The sequence below is a fragment of the Schistocerca piceifrons genome, chromosome 1, assembly GCF_021461385.2.
Source record: "Schistocerca piceifrons isolate TAMUIC-IGC-003096 chromosome 1, iqSchPice1.1, whole genome shotgun sequence".
In the NCBI taxonomy this organism is placed as follows: Eukaryota; Metazoa; Arthropoda; class Insecta; order Orthoptera; family Acrididae; genus Schistocerca; species Schistocerca piceifrons.
The window spans coordinates 739,628,906-739,654,116 of NC_060138.1; the positions used below are offsets into that span (position 1 = coordinate 739,628,906).

The 25,211-nt window shown below is 38.2% G+C and overlaps 1 protein-coding gene across 1 annotated transcript in view; it reads left to right on the forward strand.

The window, feature by feature from the left end:
* The window catches only part of LOC124788187 (zinc finger protein 267-like), a 53,415-nt gene extending 28,474 nt beyond the window's left edge, over nt 1-24,941 (forward strand). The window contains exons 2-3 of the mRNA XM_047255353.1: nt 2,340-3,950; nt 21,095-24,941. Coding sequence (XP_047111309.1) covers nt 2,433-3,950; nt 21,095-22,783 — 3,207 coding nt within the window. The 5' untranslated portion in view covers nt 2,340-2,432 and the 3' untranslated portion in view covers nt 22,784-24,941. The remainder of the gene's footprint in view (nt 1-2,339; nt 3,951-21,094) is intronic.
* Nucleotides 24,942-25,211: the final 270 nt, after the last annotated feature.

A 25,211-nucleotide genomic window follows, 5' to 3' on the forward strand; every position in this document is an offset into this window, starting at 1 on the left:
ACATTCCACATGGGAAAAATATATCTAAAAACAAAGATGATGTGACTTACCAAACGAAAGCGCTGGCACCTCGATAGACACACAAACATACACACAAAATTCAAGCTTTCGCAACAAACTGTTGCCTCATCAGGAAAGAGGGAAGGAGAGGGAAAGACGAAAGGAAGTGGGTTTTTTCTCCCTTAAAACCCACTTCCTTTCGTCTTTCCCTCTCCTTCCCTCTTTCCTGATGAGGCAACAGTTTGTTGCGAAAGCTTGACTTTTGTGTGTATGTTTGTGTTTGTTTGTGTGTCTATCGACATGCCAGTGCTTTTGTTTGGTAAGTCACATCATCTTTGTTTTATATATATATATATATATATATATATATATATATATATATATATATATATATATATATATATATATATATATATATATATATATATATAAAAAAAAACAAAGATGATGTTAGTTAAAACACCAGACAGTTTGCACCAAACATTTATCTTCTCATCTGCATTAATCCTCCGACGATTCCTTGTGTAAAGTGAAAATGGCTTGTCTGTTGTAACAACACATGTTCCATAATTACGGTTGGGTATAACTCCAACTGGAAAAGTGCGATAAGAAATAATGTCCCTCTCATTGTAGGCTTCCAATCCTTCAAGAGCTTTGTCAGTACCTCTAACAACAGCAATTGTTAACCATGCATTGCCACTAACTACTTCTGTTGTAGTACAAGAAAATTGAATCTTGCAACCAACAAAAGTAATAGGTCGTTGCAGTAACTCCTGTTGACCAGTCTCATTTGGTGTAATTGAAAATGTATCCACTGTCTTGTACACTGGAAGTGTGCTCCTCCTCCTGTATCTTCTACGACGGTACGGCATGGCTGTGTGCTTCGTGCGGCTGCCTCGAGTCGATATATATATATATATATATATATATATATATACAAACAAAGATGATGTGACTTACCAAACGAAAGTGCTGGCAGGTTGATAGACACACAAACAAACACAAAATTCAAGCTTTTGCAACCAACGGTTGCTTCATCAGGAAAGAGGGAAGGAGAGGGAAAGGCGAAAGGATGTGGGTTTTAAGGGAGAGGGTAAGGAGTCATTCCAATCCCGGGAGCGGAAAGACTTACCTTAGGGGGAAAAAAGGACAGGTATACACTCGCACACACACACATATCCATCTGCACATACACAGACACAAGCAGACATTTGTAAAGGCAAGATCATTTGCCTTTACAAATGTCTGCTTGTGTGTGTGTGTGTGTGTGTGTGTGTGTGTGTGTGTGTGTGTGAGTGCGCGCGCGCGCGAGTGTATACCTGTCCTTTTTTCCCCCTAAGGTAAGTCTTTCCGCTCCCGGGATTGGAATGACTCCTTACGCTCTCCCTTAAAACCCACATCCTTTCGCCTTACCCTCTCCTTCCCTCTTTCCTGATGAAGCAACCGTTGGTTGCGAAAGCTTGAATTTTGTGTGTATGTTTGTGTTTGTTTGTGTGTCTATCAACCTGCCAGCACTTTCGTTTGGTAAGTCACATCATCTTTGTTTTTAGATATATTTTTCCCACGTGGAATGTTTCCCTCTATTATATATATAAAACTATCAGGCAATTTCCCAAGAATAAATTGTAACTGGTTACAAATTAATCATAACAGCTATGCAAATTCATATTTCTTGTTTCCAAACATTCATTGTAATGAATTTACCCCAACACATGTGACCAGTCAGGTATAATTTAATACATTGTTTCCTACTATTGACAAAATTAGTACAGCTAAATCTTCAATATGATAACTAGAGCACAGAACTTGTGCTGGTAATTTTTTGGAGGATGGGCTGGAGGTGTAAGTTTTGTTTGGGTACTGATTTTTCTTGCTGCAATATGAGTAATGAAAGCTGATTGTGTTCTTTCCAGTAATATAAAGTACACTTGATGTTCTGTGGGCAATCGGTATGGTTGCAAATGAACACACTTCATACACTGTGATTGCAGTGTAGACAGTTTTATTGTTCCAAGATGACCGGTTTCAACAGTCTTGTACTGCCATCAACTGATATTATAGAACTTGTTATAAAATTGCCATGTTGATTTCATGTAGTGTAACATGACAATTTTATAGCAAGTTGCTTAAGATCAGATTATGGCAGCCTATGACTGTTAAAACCAGTTAGATCAGAATGATGAAAATGTCTTCACTGTGATCATGGTGTACGAAGTGTGTTCGTTTCTTTCCAGTAATGATAAAATGATGAAAAAGATTGTATTTATTAACTTTATTTCCACAGCTCAGCAATTTTTGTGCGATTGTGCCAATTTCAAGATTTTGTTTTCCTTTTTCAGATGTGTGGATTTATGCTGTAGTTTGAGATAGAGGCATCCGGGAAGTACTGAATCAAATATCTTAATTTTCAACTCTTCGTATATTTTAAAGAAATGCGAAATTCCAGAGAAAATTTGCAACATGTGAGGACGAGTGTTCAGAACTCAAGAACATTGCAACCTCAAGATCAGTTTTCACTGTGTTCTACATATGACAGTTGTGAACCAACAATGACAGTGTCAACCAGTGCTTCACATCCATCAGGTTCTCATATTCCAAATTCTAGTGGCCATTATTATTACCGTGGTGGGACACAGCCTTCTCCAGTTTTTAATTCTGTTATATCAAACCAAAGCCAGAATTTGTATAATGGCATGTTTGCTCCACAAACAAACTTTTCGAATCAAAGTGCTTTTGGATTCAACAGTTATGGAATTGTTGATCCTCCACCGTGGGTATTTGAAAGTAGAGTTTCTTCATCTGGTGGTTCACAGACTGAAGCAACAAATAAAAACATATACAGTGAAAAGAGTATTAGTTGCCACTCACAAGGTGTATCTCATACATGTTGTGCAACTCGTGTCCTTGAAAACACTGGGCTTTGCTCACCTCTTCCTGCTGATCCATTCAAAATGCTGACGAAGGACTTACTAAGCTGCTCTTCAAAAAATATTACAAGTGTTGACACACATTCATGGTTTTGTAGCCCAGGTTTGGGAACTCCTTTAGGCCAGCAAACTCATAATGAACATAACAGCTTAAAATGCACTGAACAGTTTCCTTCGTGCTCATTGCCCCAAGTCAGTGCTACCTCACATGAACATTCAGATTTGAAAGGATCTGTCAGCAGTCATTTAGCTGGCAATTATTTTAATTCTATGAATCAGACCTCATCAAATAAGCACTCTCCATGCACATCAGAAGCTAGTAGACTAAATTCTGAGGTAATTAAAGAGCAGACTGGAAAGTACTACAACTTACAAAAAGTGCACCAACATAGTGTAAATGCTTCAGAGAACCTGCTACAGAAATCAAATTTGGAAGAACAACCATCCATCTTCAGCACTCCTTTGGAAGATGTACTGTGCTCAAATGTGCCATTTTCAATTCATTTTAATAATGAAGTCAGTCAGAACAAAACTAGCTCTTCTTTAATACCAATCAAAGATCATTCTCACGGTAATAACACTTTCGAAGATATTAGCAAGACATTTTCTACATCACATGATCAGATTTCATTGGTACAACAATCATATCAAAATCAGAGATACAGTACAGAACCTCCCATTCAGTGTGACGCAATAAATGCTTGTTTATCATCAGAGACAAAAATTGGAGGAGAATGTCCTGCCAACAGCACTTTGGGCAGTAGCAGTTGCTGTCAACTGCAAGAGGCGTTAAATGCATTTGGTTCTCATCACGTTGCACAGAGGCATAATACAACCTGCTTTCACAGTTGTCCATTGGATGTGTGTCTAAATGCAACTGCAACCCAAAGTGAAGAAGTAGATGATGACGATAAAGAAAACAGCAACCAGGGATCATCTTCAGCTGGTGGAGAAAGTGACATAATTGTTGAAGAGACTGGTGGTGAGGAAGAAGTTCCTGAGGGCGAAGTTACTGTTAATGAAGTGAGTATGATATTCATTGTAGTCAGACAACATACAAAACAGAAGACTGTTTTCTTTATTTGATTGTACATGAAGACATCCTGCTTCCTTATAAAGCCATTTTTCCTTTAGTTGTACAGTCTATGGCCAGCAGTAGTATTATCTTCCCATATATTTTTATAATTTTGTCCCTGTCCAACCAAATGTATTGAGGGTCCCACTGTGGCTTTCACTGATTAAACCATGTCCAAAGTCATTTTTCTGTTAGTTGTACAGTATATGGCCAGCAGTAGTATTATGTTTCACATATTTTTATAATTTTGTCCCTGTCCAACCAAATGTATTGAGGGTCCCCTGTGGCTTTCACTGACCAAACCATATCCAGAAACAGATCTCTCATACCTTGTCTACACAGTCACTTAACCTCTGCCCCCAACCCATATACCGACTGACCAGCTGCAATGGAGTGCCCCTTCATGGTTAAGTACCACCAAGGGTTTCAACTACCTTTTGTCATGCTGGGAGATGAGAAATATTCTCCCCTTTCTTCCCACAGTGAAATCCTGCTGTCCATCCAGTCTACACAATATCCTTTTCTGTCTCTATTCCACCCCTGCCCTAGCCGTTTGCCACCATGGTTCATATCTTTGTAAAAGACCTACACACAAAATCTGTCCCATACATCCGGTCACTGCCGCATACTCCAGCCCTGTCCCAGGCATTTCATACCCCATCAAAGGTATTTCTGAAAGCAGCAGTGTGGTACTTATCTGCACTGTGTAGCATCTTATGTGGATGTGATTACTAACAAGCTGTCTGTCTGCATGAATGACCATGGTTAAACTGTGTCCAAGATGCAGCTGTACCACCCATTTGCTGAGTATGCGGCATGACATGATGCACTTTCATTCAGCTTCTGTTCCTCAACCCATATCATCTGGATTTTTCCAACCAATAGCAGCTTTTCCGAATTGCGCAAGTGGGAACTTTCGTTATAATATATTCTTTGTTCCAGTAACCCCACTAGCCTCAACCTTCACTAGTCCTTGTCCTCCATCTGCCCCCACTTCAGCTTCACACGCACTCACTGTAGCCCCCACCCTTTGTGTATAGTCCCTTCATCTTCTCTGCTTCTCTCCTCTCTCCCAACACAAATTCCCAATGCTGGACCGAGCAGTCCACAATTCTGGCCCTTCCATGTCCCTGCACACTCCCACTGCTACGTCATGATCCCCATTCCCCACCTCATGCCTCTTCTGCAACCCCAATACCCACACTAGCCAAGTTCACTGTTCATGCAGTCTACATCTGATAAGCACTTTGCTGACAGATTAATATTATTCGATAGTCTAATTTTAAATGTGTCTGTCTGCCACCCATTGCTTCATTTATCCTAATTTTCATTTTTTTATTTACAGCAATAGATATTTCTACATTATTTGGGACAGTCAGAAAATAACGACCCCTATTTTTTGTCTTAATTACTTTAATTAAAATTTAGTTGGGATCTTTTTGATTTTTGGGCAAAATTGATTATGTACAAGTTTTTGGGTTTGCAGCTGAGTTTCTAAATGTGCATAGAAAATGACAGCTTGATTGAAAACCAAAAACATGTAAATGAAAACTAGGATAAATTTAAAATATGGTAATGTGCTGATAGGTTCAAGGTTATACCTATCAGTTTGTATTTCCAGTGAAGTATTCCCTACATCCTTCCACAATAAAACTTGTAAAAATTTGTGCAAGTCCTACTGTTGAATTAAGTAGAGTAAAACCGAAGTATGTGTGGTACATACATATTAATAGTGGGCAGCACTTGGTCAACGAAACATTCATTACATATATTATCAAACTAAACTTAAAAATTAGCTGAGATATATATATATATATATAAACCAGATGTGCTTTGCTATTCCTACTCTTTGCGCATAATGCATGCATCCACTACACGGAAAACATATAAAAGTGAAAACCATAAAATATGTCAAAGTCATAAGAGTTGTAATGGTTGTACATTATAAATGAATATTGAGATGTTAAAGTGGTAAAAGTATATTAAAGCAAAGTAAGATCTTTCTGATGGACCCTGCACTGTGCTATCCGGCCATTGTCTTCTTTCCTGATCTTCCACTCCACTATCTATCTCATAGCCAGAAAAGAAGTGGCAACAGTCTAGAATGGAATGGTGTCCTGTGCAGTCAGGGCTGTGTCATCTCCTCTATGCTTAAAGCTAGTGGTGCAAACACCAAGCAATGCGAAGTACACTACCATCAGCTGTCAGAAATATGTCATAGCCAGATGGTGCCTGGTTTCCTTCTATTGTAACTTTGATAATATTTTATGAATTTTACATTTGAAGGTTTGTCATACAGCAGATGTTCACATCTAATGCAAAAAGCAATGAAAGCAAAGCACACTGGAGTGTACCTATACAATTCCATGGTTTTTTGTTATTGAGTTTGCTCTGATCACATATGTAATGAACATTTTGTTCAACAGTAATAGGCTAGTAATAAGCATGGACCAAATATATTTCAGTGTTACTTTAGTTAACTTACAAGTAAAACTCACATTTTTTGTACAGGTTGTAGGATATGTTAATAAAGGCCTTTCTCTTTTTCTTATTGTAGTATCTGAAGATTGCCAATAAAGGCTAAAATCTGTTATGATTGTGTCAGAAATAAAAGTAAGTTCACAATAAAAAGTCTCCTTATTTCTCATCAGCCACTGGCAAATGACATCTTTCACTATCTTATCATTCTGAAGATGATACAACCTTCAGTGCCCTGAAGAAGTGAAAATTTGGTGATTGTTCTACTGCTTGTTGTGTATAATTAATGTGTAGCAGGTCCTTCAGAGCTTCTCAAAACTGGTGATATTGTCCTGCAAGTTTACTGTGCTGTATTGATCTAGAAATGCCCAATAATTATCTCCTGTCCTTCATGAACAATAGAAACAATGCTATTTCTCACTACTGGTTTCGAATTCAGCATATTGCTTCATTATTTCAAGAGAGAGGAAATAAGGGGCACAGCTTTCTGGCTGCCATTGGTATAGTGAATGTGAGTTACGCCATTCAATAGATTGTTTCACGGTATTCTGCTCAAATAAATGAATTTTGTCTCATCACTTGTGACAGTGTTCAGTAGAAATTTTGGTGTGCTTGTGGCTATCTGACCTGCGTTCACAAATAGTGATTGTTTCTCTGTTCAATTTTGTATGATATCATGGTCATCACCAAACGGCACTTGCAACCATTAAAGCATCCTCATTAACATTCTGCTAGTATTTGTGACTTTGAGTTAGCTTAAAATCTTTACCAGCAAGGAAATCTGTTACAAAAATAGTTGTATAAGTTCAAACAAGGGAAAATATGGACTGGAATAACAATGTGAATTAGGATAAATTTATTCGTACTACATAGAGGAGGTGTTGAGTGGCAGACAAGCACTTGGAGATGACAGTGGCCATAAGTGTGTGACTTGGGCATTTATGAATTTTGTGTGCATTTATTTCTTCATCTGCTGAGGGACTTTGTCTGAAAGCGGATGTTATCCAGCAGTCTACTCTTTTAAATGTGACTGTTGTCTGCTCAGTGCCTCCTCTATTGGCAAGCAGCAGTCTGACGTAAATCATATTGTTTTGTTTTATAAGTTCATTATTGTGGACCTTCATCCAATAGTAGCACTTGCAACCTATGTCCTCAATTATCTGCTAGGTATATTCCAATCTCTGTCTTCCTCTACAGTTTTTGCCCTCTAAAGCTCCCTCTAGTACCATGAAAATCATTCCCTGATGTCTTAACAGATATCCTATCATCCTGTCCCTTCACCCTGTCAGTGTTTTCCACATATTCCTTTCCTCTCTGATTCTGTGCAGAACATCCTCATTCCTTACCTTATCAGTCCACCTAATTTTCAACATTTGTCTGTAGCATCACACATCTCAAATGCTTCAATTCTCTTCTGTTCCAGTTTTCCCACAGTCCTTGTTTCACTACCACACAGTGCTGTTCTCCAAGCATAAACTTCCACCTTGGTTATTTTGCTGCCTAGGTAGTAGAGTTCCTCAGCTTCATCCGCCTCATGACGATCAATCCTGATGTTATGTTTCTCCACGTTCTCGTTTCTGTTACTTTTCATCACTTCTGCCTTTCTTCGATTTACTCTCAATTCATATTCCGTACTCTTAGACTGTTCATTCCATTCAGCAGATCATGTAATTCTTCTTCACTTTCACTCACGGTAGCAATTTAATCAGCAAAACTTGTCATTGATATCCCTTCACCTTGAATTTTAATTCCACTTCTGAACCTTTCTTTTATTTCCATCATTTCTTCTCCTGTGTACAGATTGAACAGTAGGAGCAAAGTACTGCATTCCTGTCTTACACGCTTTTTAATCTGAGCACTTTGTTCTTGGTCATCCACTCTTATTATTTCCTCTTGGCTCTTGTACATGCTGTATATTACCTGCCTCCCCTTTAGCTTATTCCTATTTTCCTCAGAATTTTGAACATCTTGCGCTGTTTTACATTGTCGAACACTTTTTCCAGATCGACAAATCCTATGAGTGTGTCTTGATTTTTCTTTAGTCTTGCTTCCATTATCAACTGTGGTGGCCACTTGTTGACTGGCGACCCTGCACCGAGCTGTCCTTTCTGTAGCCAACCATTAACAGTCAGACGTTTCCTGATCCTCTGCCCCTATTTTAGCCACTTATGTCTCAGGGTCAGGCTGCCGCCCGCTTTTCCTGTCATGATGTGCGAGCTGTGGCTCGCGTTTTAAGTTTTTTTAAAAGCAGTAATATGACATAAGAGATTTGATTTCTACCTGGTGACTTCGGTGTCTTGTCGCCGTCTTTTAGATATTCTTCCGTAACGTCTTGACGTTTTAGATTTGTTTTTTCTTCCTTTCTGTATTGGACCTTGAAACGGTTTTTTCCCCTTGCAGTCCCAGCATTCTATGAGGTGCTTATGACCTTAGATGATTTGCGCCCTAAAGCCCCACAAAAAAAGGTCCTTAAGTTTCTTTTCCATTCTTCTGTGTATCATTCTTGTCATCAGTGTTGATGCATGAGCTGTTAAGCTGATTGTGTGTTAATTCTCACACCTGTCAGCTCTTGCAGTCTTCGGAATTCTGTGGTTGCTATTTGTGTGAAAGTCAGATGGTATGTCGCCAGACTCGTACGTTCTACACACCAATGTGAATAGTCATTTTGTTGCCACTTCCACAAATGATTTTAGAAATTCTGATGGAATGTTGTCTATCCCCTCTGCCTTATTTGATCTTAAGTCCTCCAAAGCTCTCTTAGATTCTGATTTTAATACTGGATCCCCTATCTCTTCTAAATTGATTCTTGTTTCTTCTCGTCGCATCAGACAAATCTTCACCCTCATTGAGACCTTCAGTGTACTCGTTCCTCTGTGTTTAACAGTGGCATTCCTGTTGCACTCTTAATGTTACCACCCTTGCTTTTAGTTTCACCAAAGCTTATTTTGACTTTCCTATATGCTGAGTCAGTCCCTCTGACAATCATTTGTTTTTCAATTTCTTCACATTTTACTGCAGCCATTTTATCTTAGCTTCCCCTGCACTTCCTATTTATTTCATTCCTCAGTGACTTGTATTTCTGTATTCCTAAATTTCCCTGAACATTTTTGTACTTCCTTCTTTCCTCGGTCAACTGAAGTATTTCTTCTGTACCCATGGTTTCTTCGCAGTTACCTTCTTTGTACCTATGTTTTTCTTTCCAACTTCTGTGATTGCCATTTTTAGAGATGTCCATTCCTCTTCAACTGTACTGTTTACTGAGTTATTCCTTATTGCTGTATCTATAGGCTTAGAGAACTGCAAGCGTATTTCATTATTTCTTAGTACTTCTGTATCCCACTACTTTGCATATAGATTTATCCTGACTAATCTCTTAAACTTCAGCCTACTCTTCAACATTACTAAGTTGCGATCTGAGTCTATATCTGCTCTTGGGTATGCCTTACAATCCAGCATCTGATTTCAGAATCTCTGTCCGACTATGGTGCAATCTAATTGAAATCTACCCATATCACACAGTCTTTGCCAAGTATACCTCCTTCGCTTGTGATTCTTGAACAGAGTATTTGCTATTACTAGCTCAAATTTATTACAGATCTCAGTTAGTATTTCTCCTCTCTCATTCCTTGTCCCAAGCCCATATTCTCCTGTAACCTTTTCTTCTACTCCTCCTCCTACAACTGAATTTTAGTCCCCTGAGTCTATTAGATTTTCATCTCCCTTTACATACAGTATTACCCTTTTAGTGTCTTCATATACTTTCTCTATTTCTTCATCTTCAGCTTGCGACGTCGGCATGTTTACCTGAACTGTCATGTCAGTGTTGATTTGCTGTCGATTCTGATCAGAACAACCCTATCACTGAACTGTTCACAGTAACACACTCTCTGCCCCACTTTTCTATTCAGGACGAATCCTACTCCTGTTATATAATTTTCTGCTGCTGTTGATATTACCCTGTACTCATCTGACCACAAATCCTTGTCTTCTTTCCATTTCACTTCAATGATGCCTACTATACCTAGACTGAGCCTTTCAATTCCCCTTTTCAGACTTTATAGCTTCCCTGCCTTGTTCAAACTTCTGACATCCATGGCCTGACTCATAGAACATTATCCTTTCATTGGTTATTCAGTCTTTTTCTCAAGGTCACCTCCCCCTTGGCAGTCCCCTCCTGAAGATCTGAATGGGGGACTATTCAGGAATCTTTTGCCAATGGAAAGATCATTATGGCACTTTTTCAATTACAGGCCACATGTTCTGTGGATACACATTATGTGTCTTTAATCCAGTGGTTTCCATTGCTGTTCATCATTGCTGATTCTTCCACCTATAGGGACAGTTTCCTACCTCAAGCACTAGAGAGTGCCTTGAACCTCTGCCCGCTCCTCTGCTCTCTTTGACAAAGCAGTTGACAGAATGAGGGTCACTTCTTATGTCGGAAGTCTTCGGCCACCAGTGCCCCTCCAAATTTCAGGTTTCTATCCTTGGCAGTTTGGGCTGAGTGACGATGAGTCAATGAATCAGTCTGGCCCTATTTCATCCCGTTAGGAGTTGAATTTCCGAAACCACTGAAATACGTATAATTTTTGTTTGTAACTGAGAAGTCAAATACCATTTTTTTTTTATTTCTGACCGAGAAAACAAATACCAATTTTCATAGGTCTAGTTTCAAAATTGTGTTAATAGCAACAAATTTTCAAAAAACCTTTCATCCCTTATTTCACCTTGTTCAGGGTGCAATTTCGAAAAATGCCTTAGCAAGTGATGCCTACAGTGTAACATCAACACCTTTTCAAAATTTCAAGTTTCTGTCCATAGTGGTTTGGGCTGGGCTAGGCTATGATGAATCACTCAGTCTGGACATTACCTTTTATTTGTGCAGATTTCATTTTTCTCTGTGCAATCAGTTTTATAGATAATATGCACAAATCATTTTAAAAGACATGTATTTATATGTATCAATGTGATTTCTCCTGGTTCGGTGGCAGGAGGAACAAGACTTTTGGTCAGGTGATTACAGGGTTATAAATACAAAATCAAATAGGGGTAATGCAGGAGTAGGTTTAATAATGAATAAAAAAATAGGAGTGCGGGTTAGCTACTACAAACAGCATAGTGAACGCATTATTGTGGCCAAGATAGACACAAAGCCCATGCCTACTACAGTAGTACAAGTTTATATGCCAACTAGCTCTGCAGATGATGAAGAAATAGATGAAATGTATGACGAGATAAAAGAAATTATTCAGGTAGTGAAGGGGGACGAAAATTTAATAGTCATGGGTGACTGGAATTTGTCAGTAGGAAAAGGGAGAGAAGGAAACATAGTAGGTGAATATGGATTGGGGGGGAAGAAATGAAAGAGGAAGCCGCCTTGTAGAATTTTGCACAGAGCATATCTTAATCATAGCTAACACTTGGTTCAAGAATCATAAAAGAAGGTTGTATACCTGGAAGAATCCTGGAGATACTAGCAGGTATCAGATAGATTATATAATGTTAAGACAGAGATTTAGGAACCAGGTTTTAAATTGTAAGACATTTCCAGGGGCAGATGTGGACTCTGACCACAATCTATTGGTTATGACCTGTAGATTAAAACTGAAGAAACTGCAAAAAGGTGGGAATTTAAGGAGATGGGACCTGGGTAAACTGAAAGAACCAGAGATTGTACAGAGTTTCAGGGAGAGCATAAGGGAACAATTGACAGGAATGGGGGAAAGAAATACAGTAGAAGAAGAATGGGTAGCTCTGAGGGATGAAGTAGTGAAGGCAGCAGAGGATCAAGTAGGTAAAAAGGCGAGGGCTAATAGAAATCCTTGGGTAACAGAAGAAATATTGAATTTAATTGATGAAAGGAGAAAATATAAAAATGCAGTAAATGAAGCAAGCAAAAAGGAATACAAACGTCTCAAAAATGAGATCGACAGGAAGTGCAAAATGGCTAAGCAGGGATGGCTAGAGGACAAATGTAAGGATGTAGAGGCTTGTCTCACTAGGGGTAAGATAGATACTGCCTACAGGAAAATTAAAGAGACCTTTGGAGAGAAGAGAACCACTTGTATGAATATCAAGAGCTCAGATGGCAACCCAGTTCTAAGCAAAGAAGGGAAGGCAGAAAGGTGGAAGGAGTATATAGAGGGTTTATACAAGGGCGATGTACTTGAGGACAATATTATGGAAATGGAAGAGGATGTAGATGAAAATGAAATGGGAGATAAGATACTGCGTGAAGAGTTTGACAGAGCACTGAAAGACCTGAGTCGAAACAAGGCCCCGGGTGTAGACAACATTTCATTAGAACTACTGACGGCCTTGGGAGAGCCAGTCATGACAAAACTCTACCATCTGGTGAGCAAGATGTATGAGACAGGTGAAATACCCTCAGACTTCAAGAAGAATATTATAATTCCAATCCCAAAGAAAGCAGGTGTTGACAGATGTGAAAATTACCGAACTATCAGTTTAATAAGTCACAGCTGCAAAATAATAACGCGAATTCTTTACAGACGAATGGAAAAACTGGTAGAAACGGACCTCGGGGAAGATCAGTTTGGATTCCGTAGAAATGTTGGAACACGTGAGGCAATACTAACCTTACGACTTATCTTAGAAGAAAGATTAAGAAAAGGCAAACCTACGTTTCTAGCATTTGTAGACTTAGAGAAAGCTTTTGACAATGTTAACTGGAATACTCTCTTTCAAATTCTGAAGGTGGCAGGTATAAAATACAGGGAGCGAAAGGCTATTTACAATTTGTACAGAAATCAGATGGCAGTTATAAGAGTCGAGGGGCATGAAAGGGAAGCAGTGGTTGGGAAAGGAGTGAGACAGGGTTGTAGCCTCTCCCCGATGTTATTCAATCTGTATATTGAGCAAGCAGTAAAGGAAACAAAAGAAAAATTTGGAGTAGGTATTAAAATCCATGGAGAAGAAATAAAAACTTTGAGGTTCGCCGATGACATTGTAATTCTGTCAGAGACAGCAAAGGACTTGGAAGAGCAGTTGAACGGAATGGACAGTGTCTTGAAAGGAGGATATAAGATGAACATCAACAAAAGCAAAACGAGGATAATGGAATGTAGTCAAATTAAATCGGGTGATGCTGAGGGAATTAAATTAGGAAATGAGACACTTAAAGTAGTAAAGGAGTTTTGCTATTTAGGGAGTAAAATAACTGATGATGGTCGAAGTAGAGAGGATATAAAATGTAGACTGGCAATGGCAAGGAAATCGTTTCTGAAGAAGAGAAATTTGTTAACATCGAATGTAGATTTAAGTGTCAGGAAGTCGTTTCTGAAAGTATTTGTATGGAGTGTAGCCATGTATGGAAGTGAAACTTGGACGATAACTAGTTTGGACAAGAAGAGAATAGAAGCTTTCGAAATGTGGTGCTACAGAAGAATGCTGAAGATAAGGTGGGTAGATCACGTAACTAATGAGGAGGTATTGAATAGGATTGGGGAGAAGAGAAGTTTGTGGCACAGTTTGACTAGAAGAAGGGATCGGTTGGTAGGACATGTTTTGAGGCAACAAGGGCTCACAAATTTAGCATTGGAGGGCAGCATGGAGGGTAAAAATCGTAGAGGGAGACCGAGAGATGAATACACTAAGCAGATTCAGAAGGATGTAGGTTGCAGTAGGTACTGGGAGATGAAGAAGCTTGCACAGGATAGAGTAGCATGGAGAGCTGCATCAAACCAGTCTCAGGACTGAAGACCACAACAGCAACAACAACAATGTGATTTCACACTACATCATAATATATTCACCTAATTCTGCGGACTTTTTTCTAGTCAGTTTCGCTTTTGTTTCTCTTAACTTACTACCGTGTTTTGCCTTGTGTTGTCTCAGGAATGCTTCTAACAACATTTTTGTATAGCTTGGGCATTCTTGATCATCTTTAGTGTGTATCGATTTCTCTGTGTTTATTTTATGTACTGGTGGTTCTGTGATAAGTTTGAAATGATCTTGAGATATAGGCATAGGGTGATCACATGAGTTTTGTCACTATTTTAATGTCACTATGTAAGTTAATGTGCATCTGGCATGGCTTAAAGACCTTCCTTTAAAAGAAACTTGGGCTGTTGAGTGTGGTGTTGTTACTAGTATCAAGTGTGATTCTAAAATAACTGGTGGTATTCAAGGTCCAATAAATTTTAAGTGTTGCATTAAGTTACCCTTACATGAACAAAATACATGTCAATTGAAAAGTTTGTTTCATGGGATATTAAAGTCAGGGAGGTGTGATGCAGTTTTTGCTGATCTTTTCTACATATACACAAATTTCTGAGAACATTATTTCAACTTTTATTTCCTTTCTTTGAAGAGCTCATCGGTTCAGAGAGTGACATATGATGGACAGTGTGAGAAATAACGGATACCAAGGGCTTTTTCTGTTACATAAATGGATCAGTGGCAGTTATTGCTCTTAAATAGTTGTCATGCAATAATGGACTTTCTTAGGAATAGTGCGTGTTTAAAATAAAACAAAGAACTGTCGTTGATTAGGAAAAACCATAGAATGAGTTTTGAGGAAATTCATACAACAATTTTTGAGTATGAACAAGCATTATGACCTAAAAAGCTTCTTACGTCACACCCAGTCACTACGTATCAATTAAGTTCTGTTGTAGAACCACATCCTTCAGTAGGGTGCTGTTACATACTTTTGATAGTATGACATTTAGCAGTAGAAGTTTTGGATAACCAACTTAAAAACTTATTTTTTAGAGTGAAAACCCAGGAAATGAATCAGTTTAAAAATTTTCTTTGGCAGTTATTTCCATCTTCTTGCTTCACTCTGGTAATGTAGCTATACACTGCATTTGCCCCTCTGGGAATGCAATAATTTATCTCTATGAGACACTACATGTTGCCTGATATGAGGTGTTAATTTTGGCCTTTCACAAAGCCAAGTCATAATTAATTTTTCTTGCAGTTCATTGTGAACTTCTTGAAATGAGGCAGTTGACTCAAATTAGATCAAAAATTTTTAATATCAAATTGAGAAACTCATGTGGCTGCTGTTCACCTCCTATTCACACTCACTTGTTTACAGGTAAATAAGCCTCAATGAAATTATGCAACAGGTATGAGTTTTTAAGATAAACTCACCACCTGTTATTCCCCACAGCATTACTGGCAGTATATCTATACTTGGTAATCCATTGTGAAGTGCATGGCACAGGGTACTTCTCATGGCAAGGCATGCTAGGGTTCCCTCACTTTCAGATAATTTTAAAACTGGGGCAGCCACAGCTAAAATAGCTATACATGTGTGATTGACGATTCATACAGTATAACAGGTGTTTAAATACAGGTGTTAAAACTAATAAAATATGAAACTAAATCAAAAGGCCAATAGTCCTCTGAAGCTGTATTTATTTAAGTTTATCAGAGACCCACAGTAACGGTTTCACAACTTTGAAGTTGCATCTTCTGGTGTATAGCTGTACAAAAATTTTTATAAATTAATGCTTTGATAATGGGGAAATGAAGTTATCTGAGATATCTTAAAGTACTGAGTTAATAGAGTTAAATAAGGAAGAAAATATTACGGATCTAGCTAGATACATGTGAATTACATTTGCCTAACAAAGAATAGGCCAATACATATTCCATAAATAAGATTCATTATTTTATACCAAAAGAAGATTACTTACAAATGCTGTGTCATATGGTGTAGGGAGTTGTTACAGACTGTCGCCAACTGTTACTCTGCGGCATTCCGTAACAACTCCCTATACCATATGACATAGCATCTGTAAGTAATCTTCTTTTGGTATTAAATACCAAATCTTATTTACTAAATACATATAGACCCATTCTTCGTTGGGTGAATATGATCCACACCTAGTATACCTAACTAGATCCATAATATTTTCTTCCTTATTTAAGTCTATTCACTCAGTACTTTAAGATGTCTCAGATAACTTCATTTACCCATTATCAAAGCATTAATATATATATATATATATATATATGTATAATGGAAGGAAACATTCCACGTGGGAAAAATTATATATAAATACAAAGATGAGGTGACTTACCGAACAAAAACGCTGGCAGGTCGATAGACACACAAACAAACACAAACATACACACAAAATTCAAGCTTTCGCAACAAATTGTTGCCTCATCAGGAAAGAGGGACCCTCTTTCCTGATGAGGCAACAATTTGTTGCGAAAGCTTGAATTTTGTGTGTATGTTTGTGTTTGTTTGTGTGTCTATCGACCTGCCAGCGTTTTTGTTCGGTAAGTCACCTCATCTTTGTATTTTTATATATATATATATATATATATATGAATATAATAGAGGGAAACATTCCACGTGGGAAAAATATATCTAAAAAGAAAGATGATGAAACTTACCAAACAAAAGCGCTGGCAGGTCGATAGACACACAAACAAACACAAACATACACACAAAATTCTAGCTTTCGCAACCAATGGTTGCCTCGTCAGGAAAGAGGGAAGGAGAAGGAAAGACAAAAGGATATGGGTTTTAAGGGAGAGGGTAAGGAGTCATTCCAATCCCGGGAGCGGAAAGACTTACCTTAGGGGGAAAAAAGGACAGGTATACACTCGCACACACACACATATCCATCCACACATACACAGACACAAGCAGACATTTCAGGTGTCTGCTTGTGTCTGTGTATGTGTGGATGGATATGTGTGTGTGTGCGAGTGTATACCTGTCCTTTTTTCCCCCTAAGGTAAGTCTTTCCGCTCCCGGGATTGGAATGACTCCTTACCCTCTCCCTTAAAACCCATATCCTTTTGTCTTTCCTTCTCCTTCCCTCTTTCCTGACGAGGCAACCATTGGTTGCGAAAGCTTGAATTTTGTGTGTATGTTTGTGTTTGTTTGTGTGTCTATTGACCTGCCAGTGCTTTTGTTTGGTAAGTTTCATCATCTTTCTTTTTTTTTTTATATATATATATATATATATATATATATATATATATATATATATATTTTGTAGAAACACAAGAAGGTGTAACTTGAAAGTTGTGAAACTGGTTGTGTGGGTCTAGGAGACTGTATAATGTTTCTACATTTCTTGTGAAATGCTGGTCCTTAAAAATTTTTGTGAGTAGGCATTTGTGGAATGCTTCACGTCTATCTTTGAGTGCCTGCCAGTTCAGCTCTTTTGGCATCTCATTGATGTTCTCTCTTGGATCAGACAAACCTATGACTATTGGTGCTGCCTTTCTTTGTGTATGTTGTCTCTCCTGTTAGTCCTATTTGCTACTGGTCCCACATATTTGAGCAATGGTCTAAGCTGGGTCATACAAGTCTTTTGTAACAAGTTTCTTTATAGATTGAGTGAATTTAAATAATGACCCGATGTCTGCCACCTGCTTTATCTATGACTGAGCCTGTGAGATTATTCTATTTCATAACCCTACCAACTGTTGTACCTAAGTGATTTTATGAATTAAAACATTGACTGCCGGATGCATAGTGATGGATGTTTCACTGCCACACCAGGCTAGGCCACGGTATCACACCTGAGGCTCTGATATGGTCGTCTATGGCCTTGTGGCAGTCAGTGACTGTTTGTGACTCATTAGTATTGTAGTTGTATGATACTACTTTTCTTCATTTTATGAAGTGCACAATGTTAGATTTCTGAACATTTAAACAAATTACCAGTCTTTGCACGTCTTCGGAATGTTATCAAGAACTAACTGAATATTTGTGCAGCTTTTTTTTTCTTCAGAGAATACAGTATTTGAGATAACTGTGTGTCATCTGTGAAAAGTCTAAGGTTACTATTAATTTCATCCGATAGGTCGTTAATGTACAATATGAACAGCAAGGGTCTCTATCTGTGACAACATGCTGTGTTCTTTCTAGCAAGAAATCCTCCATCCAGTCACAAATTTTGTTTGATACTCTGTATGACTGTACTTTTCAAGGAAAAAAATGTTAGTATGATACTGAATAAAATGCGTTGTGGAAATCAAGAATTACTGCATCTACTTGGCTGCCTTGATCCATATCTTTCAGGATGTCATACTCCCAGCCTCCTTGTATAATGACAGAACCAATCTCTTGTCAAATGTGGTGGTCCATTGTGCATTACATAGGACTGTCTGGACAGATTTGTCCAGATGGGGTAGACCCAAGGCATACAACTGTAACAAATTGAGCTGTAACAAGGGAGAGAAAACTTGTTTTTCTTCATTTGAATCTTAGGCTATACCGAATGTTATTTCAAGTACTAACATTTAAATATAAAAATCCTGTGGAAGCACCAACTTCTTTCTGGGTCATATTGACCTGAAGAAATCAGCAGGATTAACTTACAAAACAACTGTAATACCTTCATGTGATGTAAACCATCAATTGTTCATTTTGTTGTTTCTCAGCCTGCATAAAATATTAGCTCGATATGTCAGTTGTGTATGAAAGTGGGCTGTTAAGTTTGGTAAATTTCTGCAAGATAACAGAAATTGTAAATATGTCATATTCATGACTAATTATTGGTATTAGTTTATTTTATGGACTAGTTCAGAGCATTGCCTGTCATTGGTGGTATCTACATTACAAAAGACACATATTTATTATAATATGTTACTGAAAAATGCTGAGTTGCAGATAGGCACAAGAAAAAAACTGTTAAACAAGTAAACTTCCGGCCAAAAGGTCTTCTTCCAAATTAGACAATATGCAGACACATACATTCATGCAGACGCATTTATATAAATTTTTGTGTGTGTGTGTGTGTGTGTGTGTGTGTGTGTGTGTGTGTGCATATATGTTGCCTAATTCTGAAGAAGGCCTTTTAGCTGAAAGCTTACTTGCTTAGTGGTCTTTTTGTTGTACCTATCTGTGACTCGACACCTCCACTACATGGTGAGTAGCGATCTATCCTTTTCATAATATTTTCATTATTCGATTCTAGATTTTCCATTGTTTAATACATTGCTTAAGGCATATGTAGTTATTTTTTGTATGTTTGTAATTTTTCGTACCATAATAATGTGTCTTTCCTTATACATAATATTTTCTAGCATACAGTAGTAGTGATATTTCATAATAATCATGTAATAATATGATTATATTGTTTTTATATGTGCATATGAGCAATTGGCGTAAGGTATTTAAAAAAAAGGAATGTTTAAGGGCAGACAGTTTTGTTTGAACCTTTTGTAATTAGTTTGCAAAGTTCAACATTTTTGTTATGACATACTGTTATATCTGAATACACTATATGTTTCAAATTTCTACAACGTACAAGAATAACTAAGAGCAGACCTTAAGCAGAAATCTGTAGAAAATATGCCCAACATCATGTGTTCAAAATTATATAAATAATAAACTAGATACAAAACACCTTGAAGACGGAGGTAGGTGACCAAAACTCATAAAATTTAGTACTTTGACTGCTTCGAAGCCTTCAGCAGACACAGCAGAGGTGTCACGCCTGACACCGTTTGCTTGCCAGTGGCCGCGTGCTTCTCTCTGTTTAGTACAGTATATGTCTGGATGGTGTGTAAAGTTCAGAATATTGTGTTCCTGTATACTGGTATCAACTCAGGAAATACAAATTAATGCACAGTACTGCATTATACACTGTACTAAAAATTGTAACAATATAGGCCTTTGTCAAAAATAGACGAATACACACACACACACACACACACACACACACACACACACACACACACGTGGCTGCAGTATCAGGCAACTGAAACCACACTGTGAGCAGCAGCACCAGTGCATGAGGTGGGGCATGTGACTGCTGGCGAGCACACGGTGTCTGTTGTGAACCCCCGCTGTGTCTGCTGCAGGCTTCAGGCAGTCACAATGTTAAAGAAAGAAGAAAACTGCTAATTATTAAGTGGCTAGTTGTTGTTCAGGTTATTTCTCACATAGTGGAGTGGCAATCCAGATTTTCTCTTAATCGCTTAAAGTAAATACCCTGACAGTTTCTTTGAAAATAACAAAACATACTTTCCTCTTTCTCCATCGGAACATGTGCACTGTCTCTAATGGTGTTGTTGACAAGATTTTAATCTCTGTTTTTATTTATTTTGTTTTTCTCGTAGAATTTCACTGTACAACCCAGTCTTACAAAATTTTTGAGGCTTTCATGGACACTTGTTGCGTATTGACTGCTGGGATCTGTGGCTGATGTTTGTTTAACAATTTTCCAATGTTTTGTCAGCATGAGTGGTTGGCATTGTCGAAGGATCACACTCAAGTACACTAGTGGCAGTAGAGGGTACACCTTTGACAGTGCCAGCCACTCGTGATGGGGAAATGTCAGTTGAGTATCCTGGGGAAAAACCAGCTTGTAATACATCAGCTTAAAGTCTTGTTAGCTGTGTTGAGACAACAATGTCAGTTGATAACTGATGATTTCCTTCCTGTCATAGTATCTAATAAGTAGGACATGTGTAAAAATAATCTTTATGGGCAATTTAGGAAACCTGATATAGAAATATTGTCAAAAGGAATTGACCATTTGAATGAGTTGGTCATAATGAATGTATAACTGCCTAAATTAGCTCAGGGATGCATTTGTAAGATAGTTGAACATTATTGTGAATCTCCTGGTGTTATGATACTCCATTTTCTTCTCATTTGTTACAGATTGTTGGCCTGGATAGAAATACATCAGAAAGGTGTTTCGTGTGTAGTGTAACAGCAAGTTCAAGCATGTCCAGTGTGTGCCTTGTGCAAATGAGCAGCAGTTCTCCACTTGTTTCTGTCAGCAACACCCCTGTTGCAAAGAAGCTGGAGCAAATTGTATCATATGGTGTACTGAATCACATATCAACATGCGACGAGTCCATTTGCAGACGATGTTTAAACCTTATTGACACAATAGACTGCCTTGAAGTGAAACTAGATGCTGTTAAACAAGACCTGAAACAGTTGTTTGCAAATAGGCCAGAAATTTTGCCTTTAAATGCAAATGATGAGTGGGTGAACAGTGGGAAAGGTGGTAATATGGAAGTTAAGAGTTCTGAGCTCTCCGAGGATGTAAATAATGAAAGTGATAAATCAGCGGTTGATGTTATTTCTGATATTACTAACAAAGTTCCTGAGACAAAATGCATCGAAGCACCCAGTTTGATAGTAGAGGAGGAAACTGTAATTAAGGTCCATGAGGTTTCAAGTGAAAATAGTCTGTCTTCAAAAGTGAAAGCAATTGAAAGTGAAAGTAATCAATCTTCATGTGCTGCACAGTGTGAGATTTCAAATGAAAATGGCAGTCAACAAAATGAAACTGAAAGCAAAAAGTTTTGGTGTGCTCTATGTGATAAATCATTTTGTAGCAAAGAGTATCTGAGCAGGCATAAACAAATGCATACAAAACAGTACAGTTTTTACTGTGACCGTTGTGGTCGTGGATTTTCAATGCGACGACGTTTAGAAAATCATTTGTTGGTGCATAGAGGTGAATTCCGATTTCAATGTGAAATTTGTGGGCATGGTTTCATCCAGCGGCACAGTCTTGATGACCATTTGAGGCGACATCAGGGCAGATTCAGACTCAGTTGTTCACAGTGTGGCCGTGGTTTTCTACATAGAAATTCTCTGAGAGTGCATTTGCGCACACACACGGGTGAACGCCCTTTTATTTGTGAACACTGTGGTCATAGTTTTTCGTCTGTGTCCAATCTTCGAGCTCATAGCAGTGTTTGCAATGGGGACTTACAACATTCATGTGAAAAATGTGACAAGAAGTTTGCTACAAAATCTCTCTTACAATCGCATATGCGCATACACGAAGGCCTTTTTCGCTTTAATTGTGATGTGTGTAAACGAGGCTTCATGAAAGAATTTGATTACAAAGTACATCTGCGAACACACTCTGGTGAAAAGCCTCACAAGTGCACAGTCTGTGGAAAATTTTATAGCAGTATTGGAAATCTAAACCAGCATGCAAAAAAACATTCAAAAGATAAACCATACAACTGCTCAATGTGTAGTAAAGGGTTTTTGCGTAAATCCATGTTGACAGCCCATATAAATGAACATATGGGAGATCGCCCATTTAAATGTAGCCATTGTGATAAATGTTTTGCCTCAGCTCGTAACTTACACACTCACGAGAAGTCTCATGCAGAAAATGGCAAGAAGTATGTCACTTGCTCTGTATGTGGAAAATCTATTAGTCATAACATGAAAGTTCACATGCGGACACACACAGGGCAGAAACCGTACAAGTGTCAGCAATGTGATATGGCATTCACTGTGAAAAGTACGTTAGACAAACATAAACGAACAAAGCACAAGACAGTGTGTGAAACACAGGAAAATACTGAAAAGTAGTCGAACTTTATCTTTTATCTCCAGATTTCCAGCTATGGTGCTTTTGTTCATTGTTAAAAATATGTTAAACAAAGAAGAGGTTGTAGTGCCTATGGTGGCCTTATATAGTCCATAGATGGCTTTTGATTGGTTGGTGATTACATAATGCTGTTGCAGATGGTGTCAACATCTATGCTGGTGGCACCACCATTCCTGTAGTAGCATAAACATTGTGACAGATATCTCTGCCTGTTCTCTGCACAGAGAGCTCATTTCCACGCACCACTAAGATTATATCTGCTGTCACATATGAAGTTCATGTCAGACATTCTTATTTCTACAGCCTGTTTAACTGCAGAATCCCAGTATGTAGGAGCCTGGAACAAAACTTTTGTTTCATTTAACAGTATTTTTGTTTGCTTGTGAAGCTGTGTTCAGCAACTGCAGAGTTCTCCAGTTCTCGATTAGTAATATGCCACTGATGCTCAGCATGGCGGTTGGAAATGGTGCAGATCCACTGATCGATGTAGTTGCTACTGCACTTGCAAGGAATGTCATAAATCCCATTTTCATTTTTTAGTCAGCCTGGATGTGGTCTCACTATTTATAAAAGTTCCTGTGGAGGACACAGTGAAACTTGTGGCAAAGCGTTTTCCTTGTGAAAGGAAGTTGTTCTGATGTGTTATAACAACCCCTGTGTCTTGTAAGGCAGTAAATTTTATGAAATGACAGACAAAATGGCTATGGAGTTTCCATTGTCTCCAGCAGTGGCCAACTTTTTTATGGAACATTTTGAGGAGTGTGCATTAAATTTTGCTCCCTTTCGACCATCTTCATGCTATCATTATGTTGACTACATGTTTGTGGTCTGGCCACAAGGCATAGAAGCTCTGCAGCACTTCCTTGAACCTATGAACAGTATCCACCCAAACATCCTGTTCATTGTTTAGACAGAGATAGAAGGAAGACTGACATTTTTAGATGTGTTGCTACAACGAAAATCAGATGGACGTCATGGCCACTCAGTGTATGCAAGCCAAAGCACACTGATTTATATCTTAGTGCCCAGAGTTTTCATCATCCAGTCCAGAACAGAGCAGATTTGCATACATTGGTACACAGAGCAGAAACTGTTTTTGACAAGGACCACTTGTATTCTGAAATCAATCATCTGAAGAATGTGTTCGAAAAGAACAACTCTGATTTGTATGATATGAAGTCAGCAGTCTCCAAGAAAAGGAAATGTGAAAATGTTGAACATTCACATGATGAGGTACTGACTATTCCTTCCATTCTGTATCCAGCAGGAAGGCTGAGTCCTGGGAAGACGAGATATAGGACCTATTTTCTGACCTCCTAAGATGGTAAAGAAGATGCTACACCCTGTTAAGCACAGTCTCGGCCACAGATCCCTGGGATTTATAATATACCTTGTGAGTGCAGTAGCAATTACATCGATCAGTCCATCCGGACCACTTCTGACCGCTATGGAGAACGTCAATGGCATATTAAAAATCAAGAACTGGAGAAATCTGCATTTGCTGAGCACAGCTTCCCAAAAAAACATAAAATACTGTTTGACAAAAGTTTTGATGTCGGCTCCTCCATACTGGGATTCTGTAATTAAAGAGGCTGTAGAAATAAGAATGTGTGATAGGAACTTCAACTGTGATAGTGGATACAATCTTAAGCGGTGCATGGAAGTGAGCTGTCGATGCAGAGAAGAGGCAGAAATAGTCATCGCAATGTTTACACTACTATGAGAGTGTGGGACCACAAGTGCAGACGTTGACACCATCTGCAACAGCATTACGTAATTACCAACCAGTCAGAAGCTTTCTGTGGACTATATAAGGCTGCCACAGCTGCAAATTTGACAGTCAATTGCTCCTGACAAAGGTGATGCAGGTAACTGTCCAAAGCTTAGGATTTTTAAGAAGTCTGAGAATGCTTTATACAACAGTGGCATTGCGAAAGACTTCATTTTCAAGAGCTCATAGTGGTGTGTATGACAATAAATTACTTGCTGTGAATGTAAAGACTACATTTCAATTGTTTCTGCATATCTGGAATGCTAGTCATTAAATATATTTATTTTGAGGACATATTTTTCTATTTTTATATGTATTTGTATGTGAGAAGGAAATTGTTATATACATTAAAGTGAGTTACAAAGAGAGATTTATTTCCTTTTCATTACTTTCATCTTGAACAACACTGCCTGGAAATGCACTGTATGGAAATGCAGAGCTGTATCATGGTTCAAATTCCACAGTAAGCACCAGATTTCCACATCCATGGCTATGAGAGATAGATCATACACATGTGGGAAGATGTTCTTTAAAGTTTGCGAGCTGTTTAGTTTACTTGCTATGTAAATTAAATTTTTTCCTTTTCCTTTTTGCTTCTCACAATGTGTGTTACAAATAAAATAAAAGTTAGTCCCCAT